At 47.9% G+C, this 24,734-nt stretch overlaps 3 protein-coding genes across 3 annotated transcripts; 1 reads left to right on the plus strand and 2 right to left on the minus strand.

The window, feature by feature from the left end:
* Positions 1-2,450: 2,450 nt before the first annotated feature.
* Positions 2,451-3,248, minus strand: SNRNP35 (small nuclear ribonucleoprotein U11/U12 subunit 35; the record flags this gene model as incomplete). Its single annotated transcript, XM_079543908.1, has 1 exon — positions 2,451-3,248. One exon carries the CDS (start codon positions 3,246-3,248, stop codon positions 2,451-2,453), a length of 798 nt encoding a protein of 265 aa, XP_079400034.1.
* Positions 3,249-3,842: 594 nt separating this feature from the next.
* Positions 3,843-6,686, plus strand: RILPL2 (Rab interacting lysosomal protein like 2; the record flags this gene model as incomplete). Its single annotated transcript, XM_079544003.1, has 4 exons — positions 3,843-4,178; positions 4,606-4,757; positions 6,100-6,198; positions 6,662-6,686. The coding sequence occupies 4 exons, from the start codon at positions 3,843-3,845 to the stop codon at positions 6,684-6,686; spliced, it is 612 nt and encodes a 203-aa protein (XP_079400129.1).
* Positions 6,687-10,761: 4,075 nt separating this feature from the next.
* Positions 10,762-17,186, minus strand: KMT5A (lysine methyltransferase 5A; the record flags this gene model as incomplete). Its single annotated transcript, XM_079543725.1, has 7 exons — positions 16,893-17,186; positions 14,801-14,957; positions 13,481-13,700; positions 12,677-12,761; positions 12,311-12,370; positions 11,625-11,815; positions 10,762-10,972 (listed from the first exon to the last, which is right to left on the minus strand). Exons 1-7 carry the CDS (start codon positions 17,046-17,048, stop codon positions 10,762-10,764), a joined length of 1,080 nt encoding a protein of 359 aa, XP_079399851.1. The 5' UTR covers positions 17,049-17,186.
* Between the last annotated feature and the right edge of the window lie 7,548 nt (positions 17,187-24,734).

A 24,734-nucleotide genomic window follows, 5' to 3' on the forward strand; every position in this document is an offset into this window, starting at 1 on the left:
TGGTCTGTGACAGTGCACAACCCAGCTTTGCACCTGTGGGCAACTTGTGCAGGCAGAGCTGGATGCAGGTGGCTGAGGATGTCCTGAAGAATACTTAGATAAGAGCAAACCAGAAGGTTTAGTGCAGGCCAGTTGTACTCAGTCCAGGATGATCCAGCAACGGGTTTGTTAATGCATACAGGCAGCAAATCCAGGCTCTTAGCTCATCTGATGTGAAGCTGTGCGAGAAAATCAGTTTTCACAACAGTGGGCTGAATGCTGCTCTGCTCCTGTGTGTAACTGCTCATGTTGAACACAGACCTTCAGCACATCGTAGGGTGAGCATTTACTGTGCCTGCCAGTTGTCACTGACATTGCCTGGGGCAGGAGGGAGAAACGTGGCCTTATATTAAAGGCATTTCCATTTGATGTAGCAACAGTAGCATTTGATGCTAGTATTAGGCAGAGAGAATTTTGCCTGGTTACGTTTTGGTAACACTTCTTAAGTTTTTATGCTTACAGAAAACTTTTCATTAAAACATCACTTCCCTCCCTTGCATGAAAGGCAATTCTCAAACGGAGGGAAGACTTGCTGTAATACTTTAGTTGTGAAGATCCTGATTTCACTTTCAGATTGAGTGGGGAATATAAAAAAGCACACTATAGTTGTAGGCAGTTCAAATAAATTGTGAATGATTCCCATCTCTCTCTAGCATAGTTTACAGTCATTTGACACATTGAGAGATTTAGAGATGCAGTGAACAGAAACAATGCAAAGATGCAGCAGATTCACAGCCTGAATAAGCACATCACTTTTCAAATTAAGCTAAGAGCAACGAACTGAGACAACAGAAAGACAGGCTGAGCTGTTTTCCCCCAGCATCTAAGCTCACATATTAAAAACCAGCTGTGCTGGCCGAGTGCATGTAAAGCTGGTCCCACACACTAGAGCCCTGCGCACTATTGTTGGGTCAAATCCGCAGCCAATTTCAAACAATGACACTAAGCAGTACAACCTTCCCCTATTTATCTCTGAGCCCATTACCTCAAAAATCTAATTAGTTACTCCTGCTAGCATTAACCACTCCGCTCCTCGTCCTCATGTTAGAAACACCAAGTTAATACACATAAGGTGCCATCAGAAAGGATGGCAGATAGGGATGAGTACGTAAAGGGTTGAAGACCTATCATGTAGATTCTCAATATTTAGCTAAAATCTGCTTGTAAAAAGGAAGGCAGGATGTTGCCAGGTAAAGGGCGTAACAATCCTGTCTCCAAAGCGCAGGATCACTGAAGTTGTTTTGGGGTTTTTTTGTGTGTTTTTTTGTTCTGTTTCGGTTGGGCAGTAAATCATTTTAACAGTTTAATAAATATTTCTGAGAAATGAGCATTTCTTCAAGACTTGCATCTTTTTTTTTTCCTTTGTGTGGAATGCTAACACTACCTGCTTTGGGGGCGCATTGCGCAGATCTGGCTTCTTTCCCCTGGAAAAGGGTTATGTCACTGCTCATGGATATACAGCCTCGAGCTGGGCCAAGTTGAGGGTGCAGCTATTCAAAGGCTTACAGAAGTACAAGTTAAAATGCAGACAGGATTTTACCTGCAGTGAGGAGGAAAGGACAGTGGATGCAGCTGTGACCACATTTAACCATGACATTGTCCTTCAATGATTGCTCATCTATTGATCAGGAATGTGGTTTTTTCCTCCTTACTAGTCTGTAGTCTGCATTCCTCCAATAAAAGGTAATAACAATTCCCAATACATAAAAAATTGATTTCTTACTACATACTTCTCTCACACCTCGCAGAACTACTTAAGGACATAATATTACTACAGATCTCACCTGTCCCAGTGTCCTCAAGAAAATAAAGTCACTTCCTTTCAGCTTCTGTTTTGGGTCACATGTTTCAGAAGCTTAGTTTGTTGCTATCGTTTCATTCCTATTTCTTCATAAAGTGACTTCATAAAGGGCATCTATCTCACAAAATGAGAGGGGGCATCTGGCACATTAAGAATGAAATATGGAGCTCTCTAATGAACAGTGATCCCAGCAGCAAAATGAGGTGAGCACTCAATTTTGATGGGATGGTAACGTGCATTTCTTATTCACCACTTTAAAATATTAATAGAAACGTTTAATTTCTCTGAAGAAACAACTGCACTAGGAGCACACTATAGAGAGCTTCTAGCAGATAAAAGTCAAAGGCACAAGACAATAACATGAAACTGCTCTTTTGGGTAACGCAGCTCACAGCCCCATGCTGAAGGTGACACCTACAACAGAATCATGTCCACATCCTCCAGAAGGCACAGCGTTTTCCTGCATCATCTCCAAGCAGTTCATTCACCATGGCAGCAGAGGAATGCCCCCAGGCAGCGTTAAGGGCAGTACTGCGTGTCTCACACTACGGAAAAGAGTAGTCACCATACTCAAGCTCCCCATCATTCCCTTAAGACAAGGTGCTGCCAGCTATCGATACTTATCATCATCTCTTTGCTTCTTGGCATCTCTTTCCCTGCTCCGGTCTCTCTCTCTGTCCTTTCTGTCTCTGTCCTTCCTCTCTCTCCCTCTGCTCCTCTCCTCTTTTGAGTCTCTTTCTCTCTCGCTGTCAGCCCAACCCCACGACCGCTCTCTTTCTGGCCCTCTCTTCTCCCTGCTCCTTTCATGCTCTCGGTCTCTTGTTCTCCAGTCCCTTGCTCCCTCTCGAGACCAGTTTCTTTTCTCTGCTGAGCCTTCTCCATAGAAATCATTTTTCACATTTGGCAAATTAATGGGTTTCCGGAAAGGTCTGTCCCGTCCTCCGAACCGCAGCTGCCCGGATTCTTTTTTGCCTCCAAAACCTCCTCCAAGCCTCCGAGGAATCCATCCTTTGAGAGTTCTTTCCAGTTCGAAGTCTACAAAGACCTCGTGCTGATCGACAACCAGCCTGTTGGCATCTCTATGGGCCTTCAGCAGAGCGCGTTCCTCCTTGTACTCGATAAACGCATAACCCTTGGAAAATCCCGTGACCAGATCTCGAACCAGACGGATCTTTCTGATGTCTCCGTATCGGGAAAAGACCTCCTTTAATTTCTCCTCCGTCGTCTGCAGATTGAGCCTCGCTACGAACAGGGTGAGGTGAGGATCTCCGGTGACGCCCTTGTTGGGGACGTAACGCGCCAGCATGGCCCTCCACACGGCACGGTCGTGGGGCTCCTCATCCGTGCCGTCGATGCTCCCCGCTTTCAGGGGGTCGTACTCCTTCGCTATGGGCGCCCAATCGTTCATCGCTGGCGGGAAAAGAAATCAAATTAGACACAGCTCGCTGCTGACGTTTTAGAAAGGTAAACAGGCGGGGGGAAGCGCTTCCCGGAGCGCAGCGATGCTCACAGAAACCCTCCGGAGCGAGAACCGGGCGCGGCCCCGCCAGCCCCGCCTCAGCAGCCGCTCCCCGCGCGGCTCCGCAGCCCTTCGGGATCTCGGGCCTCACACGGACAGCGGAGCCGCCCTCGGAGCCGCCCCGTTCCCGCCCTCGCGGCTCCCTCCCCCACCCCTCACCTCTCCTCACGGCGCGGCCCCTCGCGCCGCCAGCTGACACCGAGCCGAGGGACGCCGCGTTCACTTCAGCCGCTCCCCCCGACCCTCCCGGCTCCCACGCGGCTTTCGGCAGCCGCGGAGCAGAGCAGCGCAGCGCCGGACGCGCTCACGTCCCGCTCCGCCCCGCTTCGGAGGCGGTTCCGGGGCGGGCACAACGCGGCTCCGGCCGTCGGAAGCCGCAGGGCGGGGCGGCGCCGGGCCGCGGCCCCTCGATGGAAAGCCGCGGGGTTCGCTCCGCCCGCGGGGTCCGGCCCTGGGGAAGGAAGTTGGTAACGGGCCGCGGACATGCGGCGCGGCGGGGAGGGGGAGGAGGAGGAGGACGGGGAGGAGGACGGCGGCCCCGAGAGCGCGCTGCAGAAGAGCCCCTTCCAGCTGACGGCTGAGGATGTCTACGACATCTCCTCCGCGGTGGGCCGGGACCTCCTGCAGCTCAGCGCCGGCACCGAGGCGCCCGCCGCCGCGGCACGGCTGCAGTTCAGCATGGTGCGGGTGCTGGAGATGCTGGAGGCGCTGGTGAGCGAAGGCAGCCTGAACGAGGAGCAGCTGAGGATGGAGCGGGACAGCCTGCGGGACGAGCTGGAGGCGCTGCGGGGGCGCGGGGCGGCGGGGAGCGGCCAGCAGGTGGGTGGGGAGAGCAGCGCTTCGACGCTTTGAAACGAGACTTCGCCGCCCGGTGGGCGCTGCTGCGATAGGGATACAAACAGAGCGTGAACAATAGCAACTGACTGCTGGGGAAACAGATCGGGGTGGTGAGGGAGGGATGCTCGTTGTAACAATCGCAGTGTGTTTGTAACATAGGATCGTTAAGGTTGGAGATCACCAACACATCACACCTTGCCCACCAACAGCATCACATCCCCACAGCTTCCGAGCTCCTACAGGGATGGTGACCCCAGCACCTCCCAGGGCAGCTGTGCCAGCACTGACCGCCCTGTGGGAGAAGATTCTCCGAATACCCAGCCAAATCTCCCCTGGTGCAACTTACCTCCCATCCTGCTGTGACCGGTTACAAGATGACATCCCCTACTTTACATCTCTTATTTTGCAGCCCAACTTGGGACCAGATAAAATGGTGATAGACCTCACAGATCCAAATCGGCCTCGGTTCACATTACAGGAGCTGCGAGATGTGTTGCAGGAACGTAACCAGTTGAAAGCTCAACTTCTCGTGGTGCAAGAGGAACTGCAGTGCTACAAAAGGTATACGGTGTGGTCAGCAAAGAACAAGCAACATTTACTTCTTTCTAGGGAGCTTATCAGATGATGGCATTGCAGGTTTGAGCACCTAAATTGAGCTGGGTACTGTCCAACCCTAGAAGAAAAGACATCTCTGCTCCCAAGAACCTACAAATGAGCAAAGTGTGGGAATGATGAAGCTTCTATGCAGAATTTTAAGACTGAACTGCCTCTGACTCGGTGCAGTTAGCAGCCTATTGTAATAACTGTGCCCCTGAAAACCTACATGTGGTTTCTACATCTCTGTATACAAGCTGAGTTCTCACGCAAAGAAAAAACCTGCATAGTTAGAGCAGTTGCACACACTGCTCCTGTCTAAAGCCACGCCACTTACCGGAACATCATGGGGGTTTCCATTTTGTTGTAGTAGAAATTTATTTCCTCCTCCAACTTGCTGTGAGTGCAGATGGGGTTCTGCTAGCATATCTACTGTTCCTCTGCTCCCAGCATGTGTACAGCATTAATGTAGAACGCAGCCTGTTGAGCCCTTCTGCTATCATGGAAGAGAAGCATTTTTTGTTTTGTGGTGGTGTTGTTTGTTTGTGGCTTTTTGTTTTTTGGCTTTTTTTTAAGAATGCCAACAGCTACAGTTCCTTGCACAACTCTGTGCTAAGTTTCTTCAGAGCAGAATCTCAGTCTTTCTAGAAGGGAGCAGCTTGGGAGAAGACGAGAATCAGGAAGGGTCTTCCTTTTGTGCTACAAACTGCTTCTACTCCAAGGCTGTTTTCCTCTCCCACCTCTGCCCCTCATGCTTCTGGCTGTATTATATGGTCCTTGGAGCAATAAATTATTTTTTAATCTAGACTCACAAAGTTTGAGAACTAGGGATTTCATCTGAGATCACAAAGCAACAAGCTCTTAGACTCAACAAGCTGCCCTTTGCCTTGTTTGTAACAAGTTAAGTCAAAGTTAAAGTTAAATCCAAGAAGTCAGTTTACAAACTGTCTGCACAGCTGCAGTTCTCCCATAGCAGTGAGGCAGCAGCTTCCCCATCTTGGCCAACTACCTTCACTGTGCAACCACTGGAATAGCTTCTTGTCTTTGATTGCTCATTTGTGACACACAGCTTACTACAGGCCAAGTTAAAAATTGGTAGGAAAGTTTAAAATATGCTGTTAATGACCCAGAGCTTTGTTCAAAGACGGAGTGTAAATGCTGCTTTGGGGTTCAGGTAATTTTATACAGAATTACAGGATAAGCCAAAAGCCAGCTTCTCTCACATCCCAGACTGTGCACTGGACAGCAATACTATACTAAGCTAGTGACAAAAATAGCAAAACCAAACAAAATCCACTTCTCTTATCAGTGGGATCATCTCACAGAGAAAGGATGAGACTAAAGAACTGGAGAAGGAACCCCGCGGCAGCAGAAAGGACAGCAGTGAGAAGACAATCGTCAAACGGCTGTAAGTTTGTCTGCTTTTTTTTTTTTTTATGTTGTTTTAGCAAAGCATGAGATGAGGACACACTGCACACACAGTGAATCCAGGGGGGAATTCTGAACTTCGGCCTACTTGGCTGGATATTTTTTTCCTCCTTCTCTCTATAAAATTCAGACGTGATAGAGAAATCCTTTTCTGTTCAAAAAGCAATCGACAGGAAGGCAAGCTCCACCTAGAGAAGCGGGGTGACACTTTTTTCTACAAAGAGTCAGTATTTCAGAACAAAACTATGCAACCTGGGACCTGTCAGCACATTAAGACTCATGATTGCTGTCCCTGGGGGTTTGTTTACACTGCGTGCAAGCAGCTGCATGCAGCATCCACAAGCTCAGGTCACGTCCTTAAAGATCCCCAAAATAGCAGAACACACAGAGATGGCAATCACACAGCATGATCCTTCTTCTCCATTTGTATTTTTCTTTTGCAGGTTCTCTTTTAAACACGGAAAATGAACATTCTTGAAAACTTGCCACTTCTGTTCAGAAATGGCCCCAGTGAAAGCATCTGAAGGAGCAAGGAGTCAAGAACTGGAGAACAAAGCATCACTCTTAGTGGTAGAGAATAAGCAGTCTCAGAACAATTGTTGTACAATATTCTTTCAGAATAGGCTTTACTTTGCTTTTTTAGCAACCTTTAACATATGTACACTTTTTGCATTGTTGGATTCCTTTCAGACATTACTTGTGGAAAAAAAATAAATGTTTATATATAAAGGCTTTGTTTGTTCTTATTAAGAGAACCTATGATGGAGGTGTACTCCTGTACATTGACCTTGTGTACATACTGGAGTAATCAGCTCAAAGTGATTTTATAAGATTAAGATGTGTTATTTTTTTAAAAGATATGTGACATCCACGTGCCTTCACAGTGAAGTGCTGGGAAAGAATTCCAGCTGACCCCTCACTGATATGACGTGAAAAGTAATTCCCCATCTTATTATTAACCAAGTGCTTGAAAAAAGCCCCTACATTGCTTGTTCTCTTTCTTTGCATTAACTGGGCATTCACAGGAGTGGACTTTTAGGGTTGGGATGGAAGAAACTAGCACAGCAAAGGAAGAAAAGCTGTTGCATCACACTCTGATCACATCAAGGACGGGTATTATTTCAGAGGTGCAAACAAGCTTCAACTGGAATAGATGCATCAAACATTTTACTTTCAACAAAGGGTTTTCTGGGCTAGACAGTTGTCTTTTTCACAAGCTTTTTTCCCCTCTAATTAGCAGATACAAGCTGTTGTTGCTTAAGTTAATACACATTTGTCACTAGTAGAATCATATAGGGCAAACAATAGAAGAAAAGCTTCAAAATACCAGTTAAAATTTCACATTTAGAAAAGTAGAATTTCAAGAGCAGTAGAGTGTGAGCAGACATAAAAAGAGCAGAGACAGGAATCAAGCTATGATCTGACACTCCTTAGAAGTGAAAGCAAGATCTGAAGTCTTTTGATTCCCTCCCGCATGCGAACAACATGAAAGGTGCAGGACACCTCACACATCAAGCACAAAGCAGATGAGTCTTTGCAGATGACAGACACTGCAGTTTCCTTTCAGACAGAATTTATTAGCAACTGTACACCAGTGAGACAGATGTCTTGCCTAGGCAGGCTGGTTCACAGTTAATGCAGCCAGTGCACAGAACTCGAATTTTACCATCTCTGACACACTAATGAGGCTTGTTCATGTATCAGAGACATTTTCTAGAACAGAGTAGTAAGGAAGGAATTCAATGCATCTTCTGGAGAGAGTTTATGTTTAGAGGGGGAAAAAAAAAAACTGCATCTGCAACAGCCAGGACACATCTCTGAAAGATTGAAAGATGTTTCCACGTGCTCTGAACGGCCTCTTCCTGTGTGGTTCACCCTAAGATGTATTTTACAGTCTCACAGAGGGGAGGCAAACTACACCTAAAACCACAGTTCTCGGTTCTACCATACCTTAAGGAAACAGCTTCAAGTAACAACAAAGTGCACAGATCAAGTAGATGCATGTAAGTGTACCAGCTTGCCAAGGAGGTACAGAGACTGTAGCACAGCCCAGGACCACTCCTCATTGGCAGGTAGGAGAGGAAACAATGAATGCTGCAATTGTTCTTTTCAAGTTACCACTGGCTACGTCCTTTAGTGAAAACAAGAAGCAGGAGTTCACCAGTTAACGTAGACAGGAGACCACCACAACCTTTTGGGGCTATTCTTTTTCTGGCACTAAAGTTGCATGCAATCGGGTGTGGAGAAGAGATGCGCAGCTTCTCTCACAGAAGGGAAGCAAACTATGGCCACAATAGAAGAGCCCAGGGTCTTGTTAGAGCAACTACGCTGCCTTCAGCAAAGAAGTTTAACTCCCAAGCCCAGGGCACCTTTCCCTGCTAAGTGCTTTACATCTCGTTAGAAGATGAATCTCCTGTAAGGCACGAGGATAAAAATCATAGCTTCATGTTCCTCTGAGAAGTATTATAGACACAAGCATATACATACACACAAACACACACACTGCTCCTACCAAAGCAAAAGACACCCTCAGTGCAACATCAGCTTTATTACTATCTTCTGATGCAGTGCTACTTGATTACCAGTTAAGCATTTCAGAAGACAATTTTTTATGTAAAATAGGGAGATTCTCCCTCCTTGTTATTTACAGAAGTGACGCCAAAGCACAGAGATGTTAAGCTATTTAATCTGATAGAGAACAAGCAAATTCTTAAACAAAGAACAAGAGGAAGCATTTGATTTCCAATTTTGACTGAAGGGAAGTACTCTAGTACAACAGATGCTATAGCAATATACAGTAGTATCCTGTTCTTGATACCAGCGAGAAATCACTGCCAACTAAAACAAGACAGTGAAAGAAGCTTACCTGTAACTCCTAACAAGGTAACAGATCTCCAGTTAATTCAGAAATTGTGAAAATACAAAGGCTCTCTCTGCTGAGCTGGCCTGGTGCTAAATGCTAAATAACATCAAGCAGTTAATGGCTAATGATTTTCACAGCTTTCTTTCAAAATGCTAATGATCTGCAATGGAGACACAGGTACTATAACAGCCACTTCATAAATAATAAATATATTCTTTATTTTACAGAGACGTTGTCTTCAAGTTTTTCATTTAAAAAATACATCACTTTGCCACCTCTCTTGCTGCTGGAGCATACAACCACGATGTCGCTATCTGACCTATCACACAGGCAAGCGTGCAAGGTTGTCCTAGAGGGCATTAGCTGGAGCAGCTGCAGCCTTCAAGACATGGAGGGAAAAAAAGACAAGCAGAGCCACAGATCCCTTGCTGACATCTTCCAGCAGCAAGCACGACAAATGGCTCACAGCCATCTTCAACTACACACATGCCAAGCCTTCCTTGGCAAAAATTCTAATTGGTAAGAACTCATCTTTAACATAAAGGACCTGCATTGTATATTGCCCGCCCACGTGACAGATTTGGTGATGTTAAAAACATCTGCAAGATGCTAAGCACACAGCTCCCATTCAAGACAGTGGGCCCAGACCATGCTGGACAGACCTACAGGACCAGGCAATAAGGAATATACCTTTCTTCATTGCACAAACACCATCATTACCATTTGAAGCTGCATATAAAGATGACTTACAGAACCACTATGCTCTACTTCAAGCATTCACAGTAAATAAATAACTTCTGATGGAGCTATAAATAGCATAGGAAGGTAATAAAATTTTCAGAGAGTTTTTTTTGTTTGTTTTGCTTCTTTAAAACCCTCTAGGAATCACCGCCAAGAATCAGTCATCAACTATAAAAAGATACCATCCCAAATTTTAGAAAGGTGTCTCCAACGTTGATTCTCTCATAAAGTTAAATTCCTACATTTTTAATCAGTATCAACCCAGCCTATCAAAATCCATCTTTGTCTTGGAGTCATTTCTCTGAAGAAAAGCCAGTACGACCATCCATTTCCCTCAGCACAAGTGCATCTGAAGTTAATCACTAATGAGACACCACAGTGGGGAAAAAAAAAAGAACCCTACCACAAGTTATTTGAGAATGATAGAAACAATAGCATCCATTAAAAAAAAAATCTTTGCAAGAAGTCTAACAAGTAGTCAAGCCATTGACATAGGAGTCAGCATAAAAAAAAGCACATTTGCTGTCATAAAGCTAATGTCAAGTTCACCACCCCAAAAATTGGAGTATAAGACTTCACTGCAGATGCAGAAGCACAATCCAAATGACTAAGTTCCAATCTGTGCAAGTCTTCACATGCTCAGATGGCAGTGGTCACTATGCAGGAGGGTTCTGATTTCTAGGGAGGGCTTCCTTTTACAATACAGAAGTTTTGGCAATCTAAGAGAAAACTTGAGCCTGCTTGGAAATCTGTAATAGGAATTTAAATACTGCAAAGTAAAAACGTAGTTTTCAAAGAGCTCAGAACCATAAGCAGTTCACTAAGAAAGCTGAGGGAAGCGAGGATGGAGAAAAAAAATCCACCGACTCCTTGCAGAGCGCTCAGCCTCCACCACCTCCCCCAAAAAACAACCCAAAGCCACACCCAGAAGATGAAGAATTAGTGTTTTAGCCATGGATGAGCTTCAATGGAAGCCTTGCTTCTGTCTCCATAGTCATACAACAGTTCTTCACCTGCTTTAATGTCTCTGGAAGCTATCAATATGAGATGAGGCACACCATCAATGTCATGAAGCTTTGTTTGACAATTGCCACATTTGCTGTGATTAATCAGTCTTCCCAGACGATTAGTTTCTTTTGTAGCATCAACGCTGGAAGAACAAGAACATTTCATGCACAAATCATATTAAAGGACAAGAAACAAAGTGCAAACTAGATAAAGAATTACATACATACAAGAATTACATATATACAAGGCTTGGAAATTAAAATAGAGAAGTTGTCTGTGCAATGGCTTCGGAAGAACTGAAGTTTAGGGTGAAAAAAGAAAAAAGAAAAACCACACTGGAGTGATGAAGCATGCATGTGTAGTTGGTGACAACTACTGAAGGAAGAAACACCCAGAGACACCTGAAGTGTTTTTCTCTTCCTATCTGTTCCTACTGTTTTTCTAAAAGAAAATGATCATAACTCAGGAAAAGTGGCTAATTTCACAAGACAGTAAGTTTAGGAAGAAATCCATGGCAAAGCTGGAAGTCTCATCCAAAGTAGATACGTCTCTCCATACAGATAGTGCTGTGCTTCAGGGAATAGGGCTGAGAGTTGCCCATCACTCCCTTTAACACAGAGGTACAGAGGGCTCTTGGCCAGCAAAACAGCGCTCCAAGAGGATTCCCTAACTCATGGTACCCAACCAAAAAGGACCAACAAAACTGTATGAAAACAAGAAACAAACAACAACAAAAAACAGCATTCAAAAGTTTCTACTGCTCATCTGTAACACACAAAGCAAAAGCAGCTTACCAGTACGTTTTGCTGAGGTACTGAAAATAGTACATATAGCAGCCTGTGGATGGATCTTGAGCATACACAGCCTCCCGCTTTTTAGCATCAGTGATCTCTATGAGATCTCCATGATATTCAACTACAAATTCTCCACGATTAAAATGTTTAGTAGCAATTACTCCTCTCCCTTTGCCATCAATGTAATCAATCTGTTGAGTTGAAAAGAAACAAATCACATGGGAAATGAGAAGGTACTCATGACTGCCAGTAAGCTGTTTACTAGGAAAGGAGTGCATGACATTTGTCATTAAAGTGACATGGCACAGCATCTGAATGTCACAGACAAAGCTGTGGAAGCACAATTTACTGTATTAGAGAAATAGAGCGACTTCAGGATGCAACACAGCTACCATGCATTTTGCATTAGAATGCCTAAGCTTTTCCATTTCAGTGTTACCATTAGCATGCACAGGAAGAAGAGATGACAGGAGTATAGAAAGGTCAATCACACAAAATGAATTAGTTACCCACTAGTACACTTGATTCTTCCTGCCTCTACCTGTGAGCTGTACAACTCCTACAAGGATGCCACTGTCCTAGAAGCCACAGTGCAGATTGCACACTGCTGCTTTTTGAGAACCACTGTGCTTTTAAGAGCTTACTGCATGAACAATACACAGTACTCAGGTTAGCACTGCTGTTACCTTCATTCCTTCTTCTTTCCCACTTGTAATTAGTGCATCGATTTTCCTCCTTTCCTCAGTCTGAGGAAGTAACAAGACAAAAAAACAAGACCAAGTTATTTGTTGGTAGCTTTTGCATTTTATTCCATAGCTAACAGGAAATGATTGGCCAATGGCATTCAGTTTTTCCAAGCCATCCCTCTTTCCAGCAAAACTAAGTTGTACAGAGACAGAATAAAGAGACATCCCCCAAGAATGCATTATCATTTAAATTCCACCCTAAAAATAACTGGACCAATAATTCTGTATTTAGAAACATTCCTAAAAATAATTCCAGTGAACATTTGCTACTGCATTAAGTACTGCTATTTCATCAGGAAGCACTACCTCCAGTTCAGATTTGCTCTTCCTGGAGCTTCTTCTCACTGGGTAATAATCTGTCACCTTTCGATTCGGTGCTCTTCCTTGTGTTCTAAGGAATAAGAAAAGCAGGAAACACATTTCAAACTACTTCTGAAGTTACACCTCTGAAACAGGTAACTAAAAATATATACATACTTTTAAGCTTATGTTAAATGTTGATCAGCATGAATCCATGTTCTTACCAGTATTCTGCATTCCAAGCCAGAAGCTACATACTCTGTTACTTATCCTTTAACCACAAGATTGAGATGCCACCGGAAATCAACTGAAAAATCACATTAAACTCTGAAGTCCCCACCACATGCCTTCCCAAAAATGTAGGTCATTAAAGCAGCTTGGCCATGAATTCATTAATGTTAGGTTACATTATTTCATTAACATGAGTAAAGTTATCAACTCAGCCAGCACTCCCCCAGCTACAATAATCTAACATTGTGAATCTGTCAAGACAGACTCCATTTGTCCACAGAACAGTAAGTCTTAGTGGTTCCTAAATTAATTTCTGCCTTGCTTGCTAGTGAAATAGTCATCCGCAAGACTGCAATACTTTGGGTGCTATTCAGTATTTTCAAATATGCTATTTTTGAAGAAAAGGAATCTTCTTTAAAATCTGTCCCCAAAAAAGAGCAAAGCAAGGGAAACATTAATTCCAGGTCTGGCTTATCTATAGCCTCTCTATTTGCCTATCAAAGCAAAATGTAGATAAAGGCCCCCTGGTGCAAAATGGCCTAAAGCAGAAAAGCTTTTACAGTTCCAGAAGTCACTTACTTCCTTCTTGGTCCACGCTTTGCTTTAACCGTCTTCTTCTGAGCTGGCTTTGCACTGGCCTCGCCAGCACAGTCGGAGGGCAGGAGCGTCTTCTCAGCTTCTACAGATCCTTGGGTTTTTGGATCAGAAGACAGCACTGAAGTATTGCACCCACTTTCTTTATCTTTCTGGTCTTCTGGTTTCGTAGCACCTTCAATTATATTGCCACCACTCTTTTTTTCTAGTGAGAAAGAAATAAAGAATGGCTCTGAATTCAAGATCATCTATACCAGAGTGCTTTTATATGAATTCCAATAATTTCTATTTCTAGTTCCGTCAAATAGGAGAAAGAGGTAGGAAATAAATGATACAATCTCTTTCTGCTAGAACCCAGGCAGACTGTCACTGGACTTTCAAGTAGTCATTGCTATGGTATAGAAGGAAGCATAAGAAAAGGAACAGGTAAAAACAAGAGCAAGTTCTTTGTCATGAGTGTAAAACTGAGCAGCGAACCTAACCCGAATCACAGTCCATGGTACAAACAGCCTGCCAGCCAGGGCACTTGGCATACTGAGTTCTCAAATTGCTATAAAGGAATCAGCAACCTGCCCTGAAGGAGCAGAAGTGCCTGCACCCCACACTGCTGCAATCAGTCATCGCAGGAGCTGGTGCTAAGGGGCCAGTACCACTCAGACCAAATCCACAGGAGCCAAAGGGCAGGTGCTTACAAGAAAAAGATCTGTTACATTTTCTTTGTTGAGCCTATCCCACCTTGAGGCAACCACATCCTCCTCAGCTGACTGATTCAGGGTAAATGAGACATGTCTTAAAGCTGACTAAAGTTTTCATTTAAAACCAATTACCAGGTTTAATTTCCTTGGGCCAAGACAGATGCTTCAATCTCACTGGAGAAATGAAGTACTGCTGAAAGGCCACTGATCCACTGTGGGGAAGACTAAAGCCATCTTCACTTTCTTGGTGAAATCTGGGAGTTACAGCCTGTAAGTTTTCCTGTGCTCAGTGGGGCTTAAAACATCTACTTGCAAATAACATTTGAATCAAAACATTTCAACAAGTTACCACACTTAACAACCACACCTTTAAGCACAAACCAGCTGTGGGCTTTTTGTTTGTTTTCCATAATCACCTGGTAAATCTGTGACTTCAGTTCTGAAAAGGATAAGGACACCGCCATCCTTGTAGAGTTTCTTTGCTGACAGAGCCATAGGATTTGGGAAAGCAACTGGAGCAGGGGAGCTGCCCACCTCCTACAGATCTAAAACTGGGGGGTGGGAAGGAAAGCACACCTCACAAAGCAAGCAATCCAAAGATCAAGCTTACCATCTCCTTTCCTGTTGGTTTCAGTTAGCGCTTTGCCCTGGCATTTCACTTCGTGATACATGACAGAGTTTTCTTCCTGAAGTGGGGAGCGAGCACCAGGAGACTTGTTGGGATTCAGGTAGCTGTAGATTTTGGATTGACCAGTAAACGCATTCTCCTAAAACAGATTCACACATACAAACAAAAAAAAGTGTATCACAGAGATGCTGGGAGCCTCCAGTTGGTATCCATACCGTGCTGCAAAGAGCAGGGCTGGCAGCTGACTGTGCTAATGCAAGTTGCACTGCTTTAATGCATCATCCTTGCTACCACTGCTATCTCTAAGATGTGAAAACATTACCAGGGTAAGCACTCAGAACCTTACTAATGCAAAACTCTCAGTTCAAGAGGATTTTCGTGTGCAGTGTGGTAGGATAGGAGAGCCATAATGAACACCAGTTTCCACCCTCTGCTTCAAGATATGAACTCTGAGCTGCTCAGTGAGCGCAAGCCAAAGAAAACACCAATAACACAGCAGAAACTGCCCAAGCCTTGCACATACCTCACATAGCCAAGGAAGCATGAGCTTACCTAAATGCTCACTGTGTGTCAAATGTTATTGCAATTAATGATATGCTCTACAGAGCAGCATAGAAGACAGTTTTTGAAAGTCCACCTTGAGTGACACCTCTCACTGAGGTTCAGGAGATGAGCAGTGCTATCTGTTTATCCATTGTATTGTATGAAATGGAATGTTAAGACTGCTGATGGCATAAGAAACATGCAATACTCTAGGCAAAGCACTTGGTCCCTGCCAGCAAAATGGTAAAACCCTCTGGTACGGTCAAACAACACAAAGCTGGAGCTCAAAAGCTGGTTCAGGCTGGAGACCCCAGTAGGGAGGAGTATAGACTTAGCAAAGCTCACAGGAGTTGTGACATCTTTGCTTTTATGGTTCTCTGCAACCAGGCCAAGCTTGACTGTGCAGGTATGTCAGGCACAGGGATTTTAGCTGTGAAGCCCCAGTGTCAGGACAAACAGCTGTGAGTCGGCCAGAACAAATTTGTCTTGGCTGTATTTTGACTCAAGTGAAAGCACTTACAGATACTGCAACTCAGTTGAAATAAAAAAAACAATCAAGTTCTGCATGCATTTTCTTTTAAAACATTCAAAGGCTCCCATTTGAGAGTAAAATAGCTCAAATACAGACATTTCACTAAATAAATGCTCTAATATGTCTCATCACATAAGAACTAATGAAGTAAACAAAGCACGCAGGACATAAGAAAATTGTACTTAACGAAAACAAGTAACAGAGTACACAGCTACACACAAAATAAGATCAGTCAAAAGCTTCAGTAAGAATTAAGATCACAGCAGAACACCCTGAGAAGCCAGTCAGAGCTTTCCACCTTCACAATGGGAGAAGTCCATCAGAAATGAGACTCGCTTATTTACGGAAGCAGGGCTTTAAGGATGACGTACAACAACGCTGGATTTTAACAAATACAGGTAGTGAAACCCACACTGAGAGACTCCTGACATTTAGCAGGAGCTCCACAGCCGGCCGTCTCCTGGAAGGCCAGCAGCAGCCCACCTGCCCACGGAGCTCCGTGCACACGCTGACGGGGCCACGCCAGCACGTCCTCGGGCCGCTCCCTTCCCCCCCAGCCCCCGCCTGCAGCACGGCGCTCCCGGCTGCCACGTCTTTGTCTGTGCCGAGCGTCAGAGCCTCCGCGGCACGGATTTTCTCAGCACAACAGCACACATTAAGGGCTGCTAAGGATCCCGGGGTCTCGACGCAATAGCCAAGATTCGTCCTAGCGAGGTTTAAACGCAAAGCGATTACCAAACCCGGGCCCGCAGCCTCTAGGGGAGATAGAGGACAGCGCGGATAGCAGAGGAGCAGGGCCGCTCGCTGACAGCAGCTCCCGCCGCTCGCAGGACAGGGAGGACACGGCGCACCCCGGCCGCGCCGAAGCCCGCCCCGCTTCCGACTCCGACGGACAGCCCCGTACCGGTGGCTCCCGGGGCCGCCGTCCACCCCCACCGCACGGGGCGCACCCGCAGCGGACACCGGGAGCCGCCCGCCCCGGACCCAGACAGCACTTACCCCACCGGCCCGGGAGCGGCCGGGGCTCTTCCTCTCGGCGTTCTCGGGGCTCGCCTTCTCCGCGCCGCCCGCCCTGGCCTTGGGCATATTCCTGCCTAGGAGCGAGGAAGGAAGGGCAGCATCTGAGCCGTGTCCCGCGCCGCCGCTCGCGGTCATCTCCCGGCCCCCGCGGCCTGCGCCATGTTTAAAGGGCTCACTGCGGCAGGGCGAGCCGCGGCGGCCCAGCCCCTTCCCGGCGAGCTGCGCACACCGCGCGGGGGAGGAGTCCCGCCGGCCCCGGCGCTCCGCGCCTCCCGGTAGTGGTCTCCGCGCCGCCAGCGGCTCCGCGCCACCCGGCCCCGCGCCCGCGCCTATCTCCGACCCATCCGTACGCGCCGCGCGCCGCCGGCCCCCCATAGCGGCACCGAGCGCTCCCCCCTCGCCCGCGCACCTTTAGCCATGGCGGCGGCGGCGCGGCCCCCAGGAGCCCCCGCGGCGCGGCTCCCCCGGCACCGACCCCGGGAGCTCCCCCGCCGCCGCCAACCGCCCCGCGGGGAGACGCCGCGCTGCCTGCCGCACCCCCATTGGCTGAATCGGGTGTCGGATAACAGCTTCCGCGCCGCCGATTGGCTCGCAGAGCTACGCCCCGCCCCCCCGGCTGTCAGACTGAAGAGGGTGCGAGCTCCCGGGACCGGTGTTTAAATGTGCGTCCCCTGGGCGCTGATTGGCCTGTGCGAAGGGCAACCGGCGCGCTGATTGGCGGCCCCGGGAGGAACGCCCTTCCGCGTCTGTGCCTCGCCACGTGGATAGCAACGCTGCGAAATTGTTCGACTTTTTTTCATATATAAAACGTGAGAAAATCAGCAGCAAAGCTCGAGGGACCCGCAGCATCAGCAGATGGCTCAGCACCCAAGGGCAGGCCTGGGGTACGTGCTGCAGAACAGGTAAATGACCGTTGCAATGATTAAAGCGTCAACGAGTCAACATGGCATGCATCAAAGGACCGCGGAGCAGTGGCTGTCATCGTGGAGATTTGCAATATCTCACACGTCACCTCTTTAAATAGGACAGTTATGGAGGTTGCTCCAAAAGTAACCATACTTTTCACCACTAGCTATGCACTTTCACCACGAAGGAACAAGAGCCTGCACGCTGTGCTCGGAAATACCTGCATCAGTGCGGGTGACACACTGCCACTGTCACCACTGCTGAAATCCACACCCACCGCCTCACTGTGCTCACTTTCGTCCACTGATTGGTGTCCATCAATGCTCAGCAAGCATCAGTGAATGTCAGTGGGGGCCATTTTTTTCCGCACGGAGAAAGTCAGTGACACACCTTTGCTCCATACTCACTTCCATGTCAGATGCCATTGTGTCACACTGCCCCTCTGCTGCCATCTGTCACATAGCAACAAAACGTGATTGGATATTGGCAGGAAGGGTCAACTCTTCTGCCATCCCACCAATATCCACCTCTTGTGTCATGGGGCCAACATCATAAAATAGAAGGTATTACTTTTGGAGCAGCCCTTGCACATATATAAAACATTATGAAAAATATGTATACATTTAAAAAAAAAAAAAAAAAAAAAAAAAAGCTGAGCAAAACCACAAGAAAGGTATTTCCAGAGCTTTCTCAGGGGGCTGTGAGAAGCATTCCTAAGTTATTGCAGGGAAGAAATCATCATTAGTAATTTATGCAGTATTTTCTTTGGTGACATCCTAGTTATGTCAAAACAACAGTATTAATTCAGATGGAAAAATCAGACCAGAGTCTGCCAAGAGTTCCAGGAGTAGAGAAGTAGCTCACCAACGTGGTGGCCTATCGATGCCCTCCCGTATCTGTGTCCTCTGCAGTCACGTTGTGTTCCTGGCTCTGGTTGATAATGTCACAAATGGGTGCCCGAGGGACAGTGAGTGGCCTGTGGCTGCTGATAAGCTGGCAATGGGTGTCCACTGCTCCTGCTGACAGCACACCAGTATTGCCCTGTAACCCGAGTGCACCAGTAAATGTTGTTAGACAGGTCTTCAAAGAGCTAATGCTGATAAGAAAGTTTGAACATAAGCCAGCAGTGCACCCAGGCAACCAGAAAACCCAATGGCATCCTGGCTTGTGGCTGTCTTTTGTTGCTCAGTATACAAGAGCTGCTCCAAAAGTAATACCTTCTATGACCCCCACTGACATTCACTGATGCTTGCTGAGCATTGATGGACACCAATCAGTGGATGAAAGTGAGCACAGTGAGGCGGTGGGTGTGGATTTCAGCAGTGGTGACAGTGGCAGTGTGTCACCTGCACTGATGCAGGTATTTCCGAGCACAGCGTGCAGGCTCTTGTTCCTTCGCGGTGAAAGTGCATAGCTAGTGGTGGAAAGTATGGTTACAAATAATGCTTTGTAGCATTTTCTCTATGAAACACTGTTAGTTTGTTCTTTGCATCTGTTATCTTTTCCATGGAAATAAATAGGAGGCATTACTTTCGGAGCGACCAGCGTATATTAAACAAAGCGCTGAAGCTGCGCAGGCCGCCGCTAGAGGGCAAAGCAAGCTAAACAATCATCATCCCTAGAGCGACAAAGAAAACGATGTCACTCTAGGAGGCCTCTGCCATAGCACGCTGTGAATCACCAAAACGGGCTTACCCGGAGCTAAGGCCAAAAAGGGGCACCGACGGGAAAGCCAACGCTAAACACGCAGCCTGCAGCCCCAGCAGGATGTGTCCGCCTGCAGCTGCCAGGCACAGTGACTCAAGGACAGGCAAAGCACGGCCTGCTCGCACGCTCTGGGCTTGACAACCCAGTGACCTACATCTGTCTCCATAGGACTGAGAGCAGCTCCTCGCTGTGCTACGGCCTGGTGCTGCAGTGTGCATCATGCAGTGTGGGGGTGGAAGGCAAATTAATTAGGAAAGCATTGGATTTGCTTGGAAAGAAAAACATTAACTGTAAATTAATTCAATCTTGATCAATGCTTACCCAGTTTGTTTGGTTTTTTTTCTTTACACATCTATTTTTAGAACTGTCTAATTTTGAATTTGAGTACCACCGAATGTGAAAGCTTCATTTCTTTCACATCCACCACAGACACTTGCTAAGTATTTCTGAGAACTTGTTGCTGTAGTTCTCACTTAACCAGCTCCTGTCGTACTTACAAGATGAAATGCTGGCAGTTTTGTGTTTTAGGCATTGTACCACTACATCAGAAAGCAATTAAAACAAACGCCTTGACGATAACTGCTGAGCTTCACATTAAGCAACATTATTTTATACCAATACAGGAAAATGTCAGTAGGTGTTAACTATAAAAGAACATTCAGAGCAGCTCCTAGTATTGGTAAAAAAAGGAGCATATCTAAGCAAAAAGTGCACTCAGCGAGGTACTTGTCAGAGACACAGTTACAGGGAAACGAAGCCCCGCATTAATTGCTTCTCTGGTAGTTATGTGTAATAGCAAGTATCTGCCACAACTCACCTCTCCCAGCTGAGAATAACCATACACTGCTACTTTCTGGCCACAACAGTATGGAGCTGTACAGATGCTTTCAGTGCTACATGTGCTGCACATGACTGCACTTCTTTGTGCCTTTATCTGAAGAATACAGAGGGCAGCAGCTGAGACATGAGCTCTATTTAAACCATTCTCATCCCTGCTCACAGCTCTCATCTTTTTCTCTATTTATTGTCTGAAGCATCACTGATGAATCTGAATCAGTTCGATTGACGTTGCTTTGCCTTTGGACAGCTTAGTCTAACCCTCATTGGTTATTTTGATCCTCCTGTGTAATGAAAAAAGCCAACTTGGATAAAGCTGAATGAGCAGTACTTAATGTTTTAAGCAGATTTCAGGGCTTCCCACAATTTCCTTAAATTTTATGCTAAAACTCTTTGAAATTGTCCTTACAAAAGCAGGAAAATACTTCAGGACTGTTTAACAGAAACGTCTGAGGGGTGTGATGGTAAAAAGCTCTCTCCAGACGTACAATTAGCCTGAGCAGCCAACCAGGCAGGACCTGCATTCAGCTCTTTGCAGCAGCAACGCTCACATCAGCAGCCCGTAGAACATCGGCAGGGAAAAGCCGTGGGCCAGCACATCCCCCGGCCGTCTCTTCCCCGCACAGCTCCGCTGTCCCCTTCCTTCTCCTCAGGAGCTGCTGTGAGGTGAAAGCCGGAGAGCCAGGGAGCTGTGAGGGCACAGCGGGGCCGGAGGCACTACCACCACACCGAAACGCTCGGAGCTTCCATCTTAGGGCTGGGCACGAGAGCCGGCTCTCACAGCAACGCGCCCAGAAACGTCAGCGGCGGCGGGACACGAGCGAGCGAGGGAACTACCAGCCCAGAGACGCGATACGCGCCCCGCCGCGGGACACCGCCCGCCGCCTCACAGTGCGCGTGCGTGCGAGCATCGCGCGCTCCACCAGCGCGGCCGCGGCCTGCGTTTGTGCACTACGCGCCCTCACGTCAGCTCCCGCTCACGCCCCTTCCTATTTTTTTCCATCATGCCTCGCAAGGAGCCGGCTCTCGCGAGAGAGCTGCGTTCTCGCGGCAGCCGCCATCTTGAAGAAGGCACGATCACGTGACTGCGTGCAGCCGTTCGCCTCCGCCTTCCCCTCCCCCACCCAGCGGGAACCGGGCCCGAATCGTCCTTCTCAACTGCCGCCGCCGCCCTGGGGCCGTGACCGCTCGCTCAGACGTCGCTTTTTGAGGATGCCAGAAAAGCTCGCTGGTTTTATTTTTATTTTTACTTTTTTTTTTTTTCCGGAACGAGCCACCTCAGAGGCGGGACGAGAAGAGGAGCGGCACGTCACGTGATGGCAGAGCTCAGGGCGAACGCGCCAAGACCCGGCAGCGGCGGAGAGGGTGGGGGATGGGCGCGCGAGAGAGCGGCGGCGACCACGTGACCGGCTAGATCCCGGAACGTAGGGGGGTCGCGGATCACGTGGTACGGAGCGCGCGCCAGCGGCGGGCTAGGCGTCACGTGGGAGCGGCGCGCGGCGCCGTCACGTGGTGCGTCGCGGCGGGCGGCCCCAGCCCCCTCCCTTCCCCCTCCCCTGCGAGAGGGGAGGGAGGGCCAAGATGGCGGCCGGGAGTTAGAAAGCGGCGAGCGGCGGGGCCGGCGGCGGAGACTTTCGGGACCGGTCGCGGGAGGACCGGGGACGAGAGAGAGTAAGTCTGCCTCCGCCGTTCCGTCTGTTTGTTGGTTCCTCGGCTTCGCTTCGAGATGCGGCGGGGGCGGCCGCGGTGCCCCCAGGGGTCCGCTCCTCTCGGCGCGACGCGGCCCGTGGGGCGCTCCTAGGCGGCGGGGGCCGCGCCGAGGCGGAGCGCCGTTCCCGCGGCGCCTCTTGGCCTCCCGGTGCCAGGCGGGCCCGCGCCGCCGCCCTCGCCTTGGGGTCCTCGCCGGGCCGGGGCCAGGCGCGGGGGAGGCCGCCGCCCCTCGGGTGCCGCGCGAACTTCGGGGGCGGGAGGGCGGCCGGGGCTGCGGGGATCGGGTGGCGCGGGGGCGGCTTCCATGCTCGCAACTGCCGCTCCGGGCCGGGCTCGGCCGTCCGCCTTTGTGCGCCCGTTTCGGGGCTGCAGGGCGGAACGCCGTCGGAGCGGAGCCGGGGGCGGGCGGGGGAAGGGGCCGAATGGGTTCGGCGCCGTTAGGCGCTGCCGTGCCTAGAGACTCTTCGCCTTTCCCCGCGGTCCTGACGCCGCGAAGGGGATCCGAAAAGCGAGGAAGGGCCGAAAACAAAAGTAGCGCACGGGACACGATTACGCAGCCAATTCTGATCCCAACCCGGAAGTTTATGTCCGGAACACGTGTTGGCGAGGCTGCGGGCTGCGACCCTCCGGCTGCGGCGGCTCGGGCACGGCGGAGCACCGGGGCGGCCGTTGGGAGCGGCTGCGGCTTGAGCCCCGCCGCGCGGAGCGGCCCCCGCCCTGGGGCAGCCGCAGCGCCGCGAGCCGCCGCACACGGAGCTCGGCGGGGTGAGCCGTGCGCCGCGTCAGAACGCCCCGATGGTCTGAAAGTGGGGAGAGGGGCCGCGTTGGTTTCTCTTTTATTTCTCTGCTGTTTCGTTCTTAGTTTCAGTTGATGTCGTTCTGTGCTTTCAGGGTGTGAATTAGAGCTCTTGCAGTTTATATATTGGTAGCCTTGCTCTTGGTGTTTGATAGCTGCTGAAACTTAGCGTGGTAATTGAAAGGCTTAAAGAGCAGTTGACACAATCTAGCACATCATTTCAACTGCCTGTGCTACCTTTTTAAGGAAAAAAAAAACCCTCTAGTTAATTCTTAACTTAGTGATAAACTTTGAAATACCTGAGTTGTCTGGATTAAAATGACAGATAAAAATATGTGAATGTTTTACAATCTTGTTTTTGTTTTCCTCAATTGTAAGCCTTGAGCTCATTGTGTAAAGCAAAGAATTTACTATGGTAGAAATTTTGCAAACAGGATCATATTCAGCTCATTTTTCTGTTTGTTCCTTACTGGCACCTTACATTAATGCAATATTATAATGTAATACATTGATGCAAGCTTAGAAACAAAATGTGGGGGGTTTGTCTTTCTGCTGAGCCGGTTCTTGGGAGTCAGAACTGGCTGCTTGAAGGCTGGGCCTTGGGCTATGCCTGCAACTGATTCCATGTGAGAAATGAGAAAGGGTTCTAGTGTTCCAATTCTGTTATTTTCTCTTCTGGGCTTTTACTTCTTAAATTTCTCTTGTCAGTATTCAGCTCTGGGGCCAAAAGCTGTGAAATGAGCAGAATCTATCTGGGTATTCAGAAAACTGTTCTGTGGGGTTGGAAGCTAGCATCCTTAAACTCTGAAGTTGTGCAAGTAGTGTGCAGTCCAGAGAGCCAGGGGACTTCTCTGTTGTTTTTAGTACTGCATCAGCATTTGCGTGGTATCTCAAATGGCTTCCAGAGTATTTTCAGACCTCTGTTCCTCAGAAAGCTAATAAAAAGAGAACGAGTTGATTTAACAATGTCTGTGTCCCAGTCAAGTGCTTGTCTGAAGGGTTTGGCTATGGCCATGCTATGGTGATGGTGAAGTTCCATTTGTGCAAGCTGTGGCACTGTAGTTCCTTAAGATTTATAGCTGAGTTCTTCAGCTGCACAGTGTTGTGAAGTACGAATGGCAGACTGAGGACTTGAAAGCATTTTCATAGCTTGAGATTCTGATATGTTTTTTTCTTGGAGGAAGTGGAGAACAGGTTGTTTGACATGAGCTGCTGAATGTCTTTTGTTTTCCTTCTTTCTCCTAAAGCTAAAATGGAGGGAGGGGGAGAGCCAGGTTGGCATGGATACGTGTCATAATATTAAGCGTGGCATTCTGGTTTTGTTTCTTTAAATCAGGAGTTATTTACATAATACACAGTGGTAATGAAACTGTCATTTTATCAGGGTTTCAGGCAGTGTGCTTGAGCTGTGTTGGGCCTTACAAAACATCAGGTTTATTCTGATAGTCCTCCTTGAAAAGGCAGCAGTATTTTTCTTTTAATGCGAAGAAAAAAGCTAGGATACAACTGCTGTCCAAACGTGACAAAGGTGTGTTTTTTGGCTTATCAAACAGGTTGATTCTTGCTTTGTGACACCAGGCAGCCTGAGGAAACGTAGCCAGCCTTGCCTGTGAGCTCCTGCTTGCTCAGAGCAGTTCTTGGACTGGTGAAACGTTCAGGGAACAGCTTGTAATATTCACAACTTTCTTTTATAAATATTTTCTTCTGGGGTTTTTTGAAATGTGGCAAACAGGTCCTTTATATAGTATTGCCAAAGCTGAGCTGCAGAGCTTGATAAAGTTGTTTTCACTTATGTTAACTAAGAAGCCTCCTACCTTGCAAGATTACCGGGCTGTTTCAGCTTGATAACGGTTCAGGCTCCATTA

The sequence above is a fragment of the Tetrao urogallus genome (genome assembly GCF_951394365.1).
Source record: "Tetrao urogallus genome assembly, chromosome: 17".
Classification (NCBI taxonomy): domain Eukaryota; kingdom Metazoa; phylum Chordata; class Aves; order Galliformes; family Phasianidae; genus Tetrao; species Tetrao urogallus.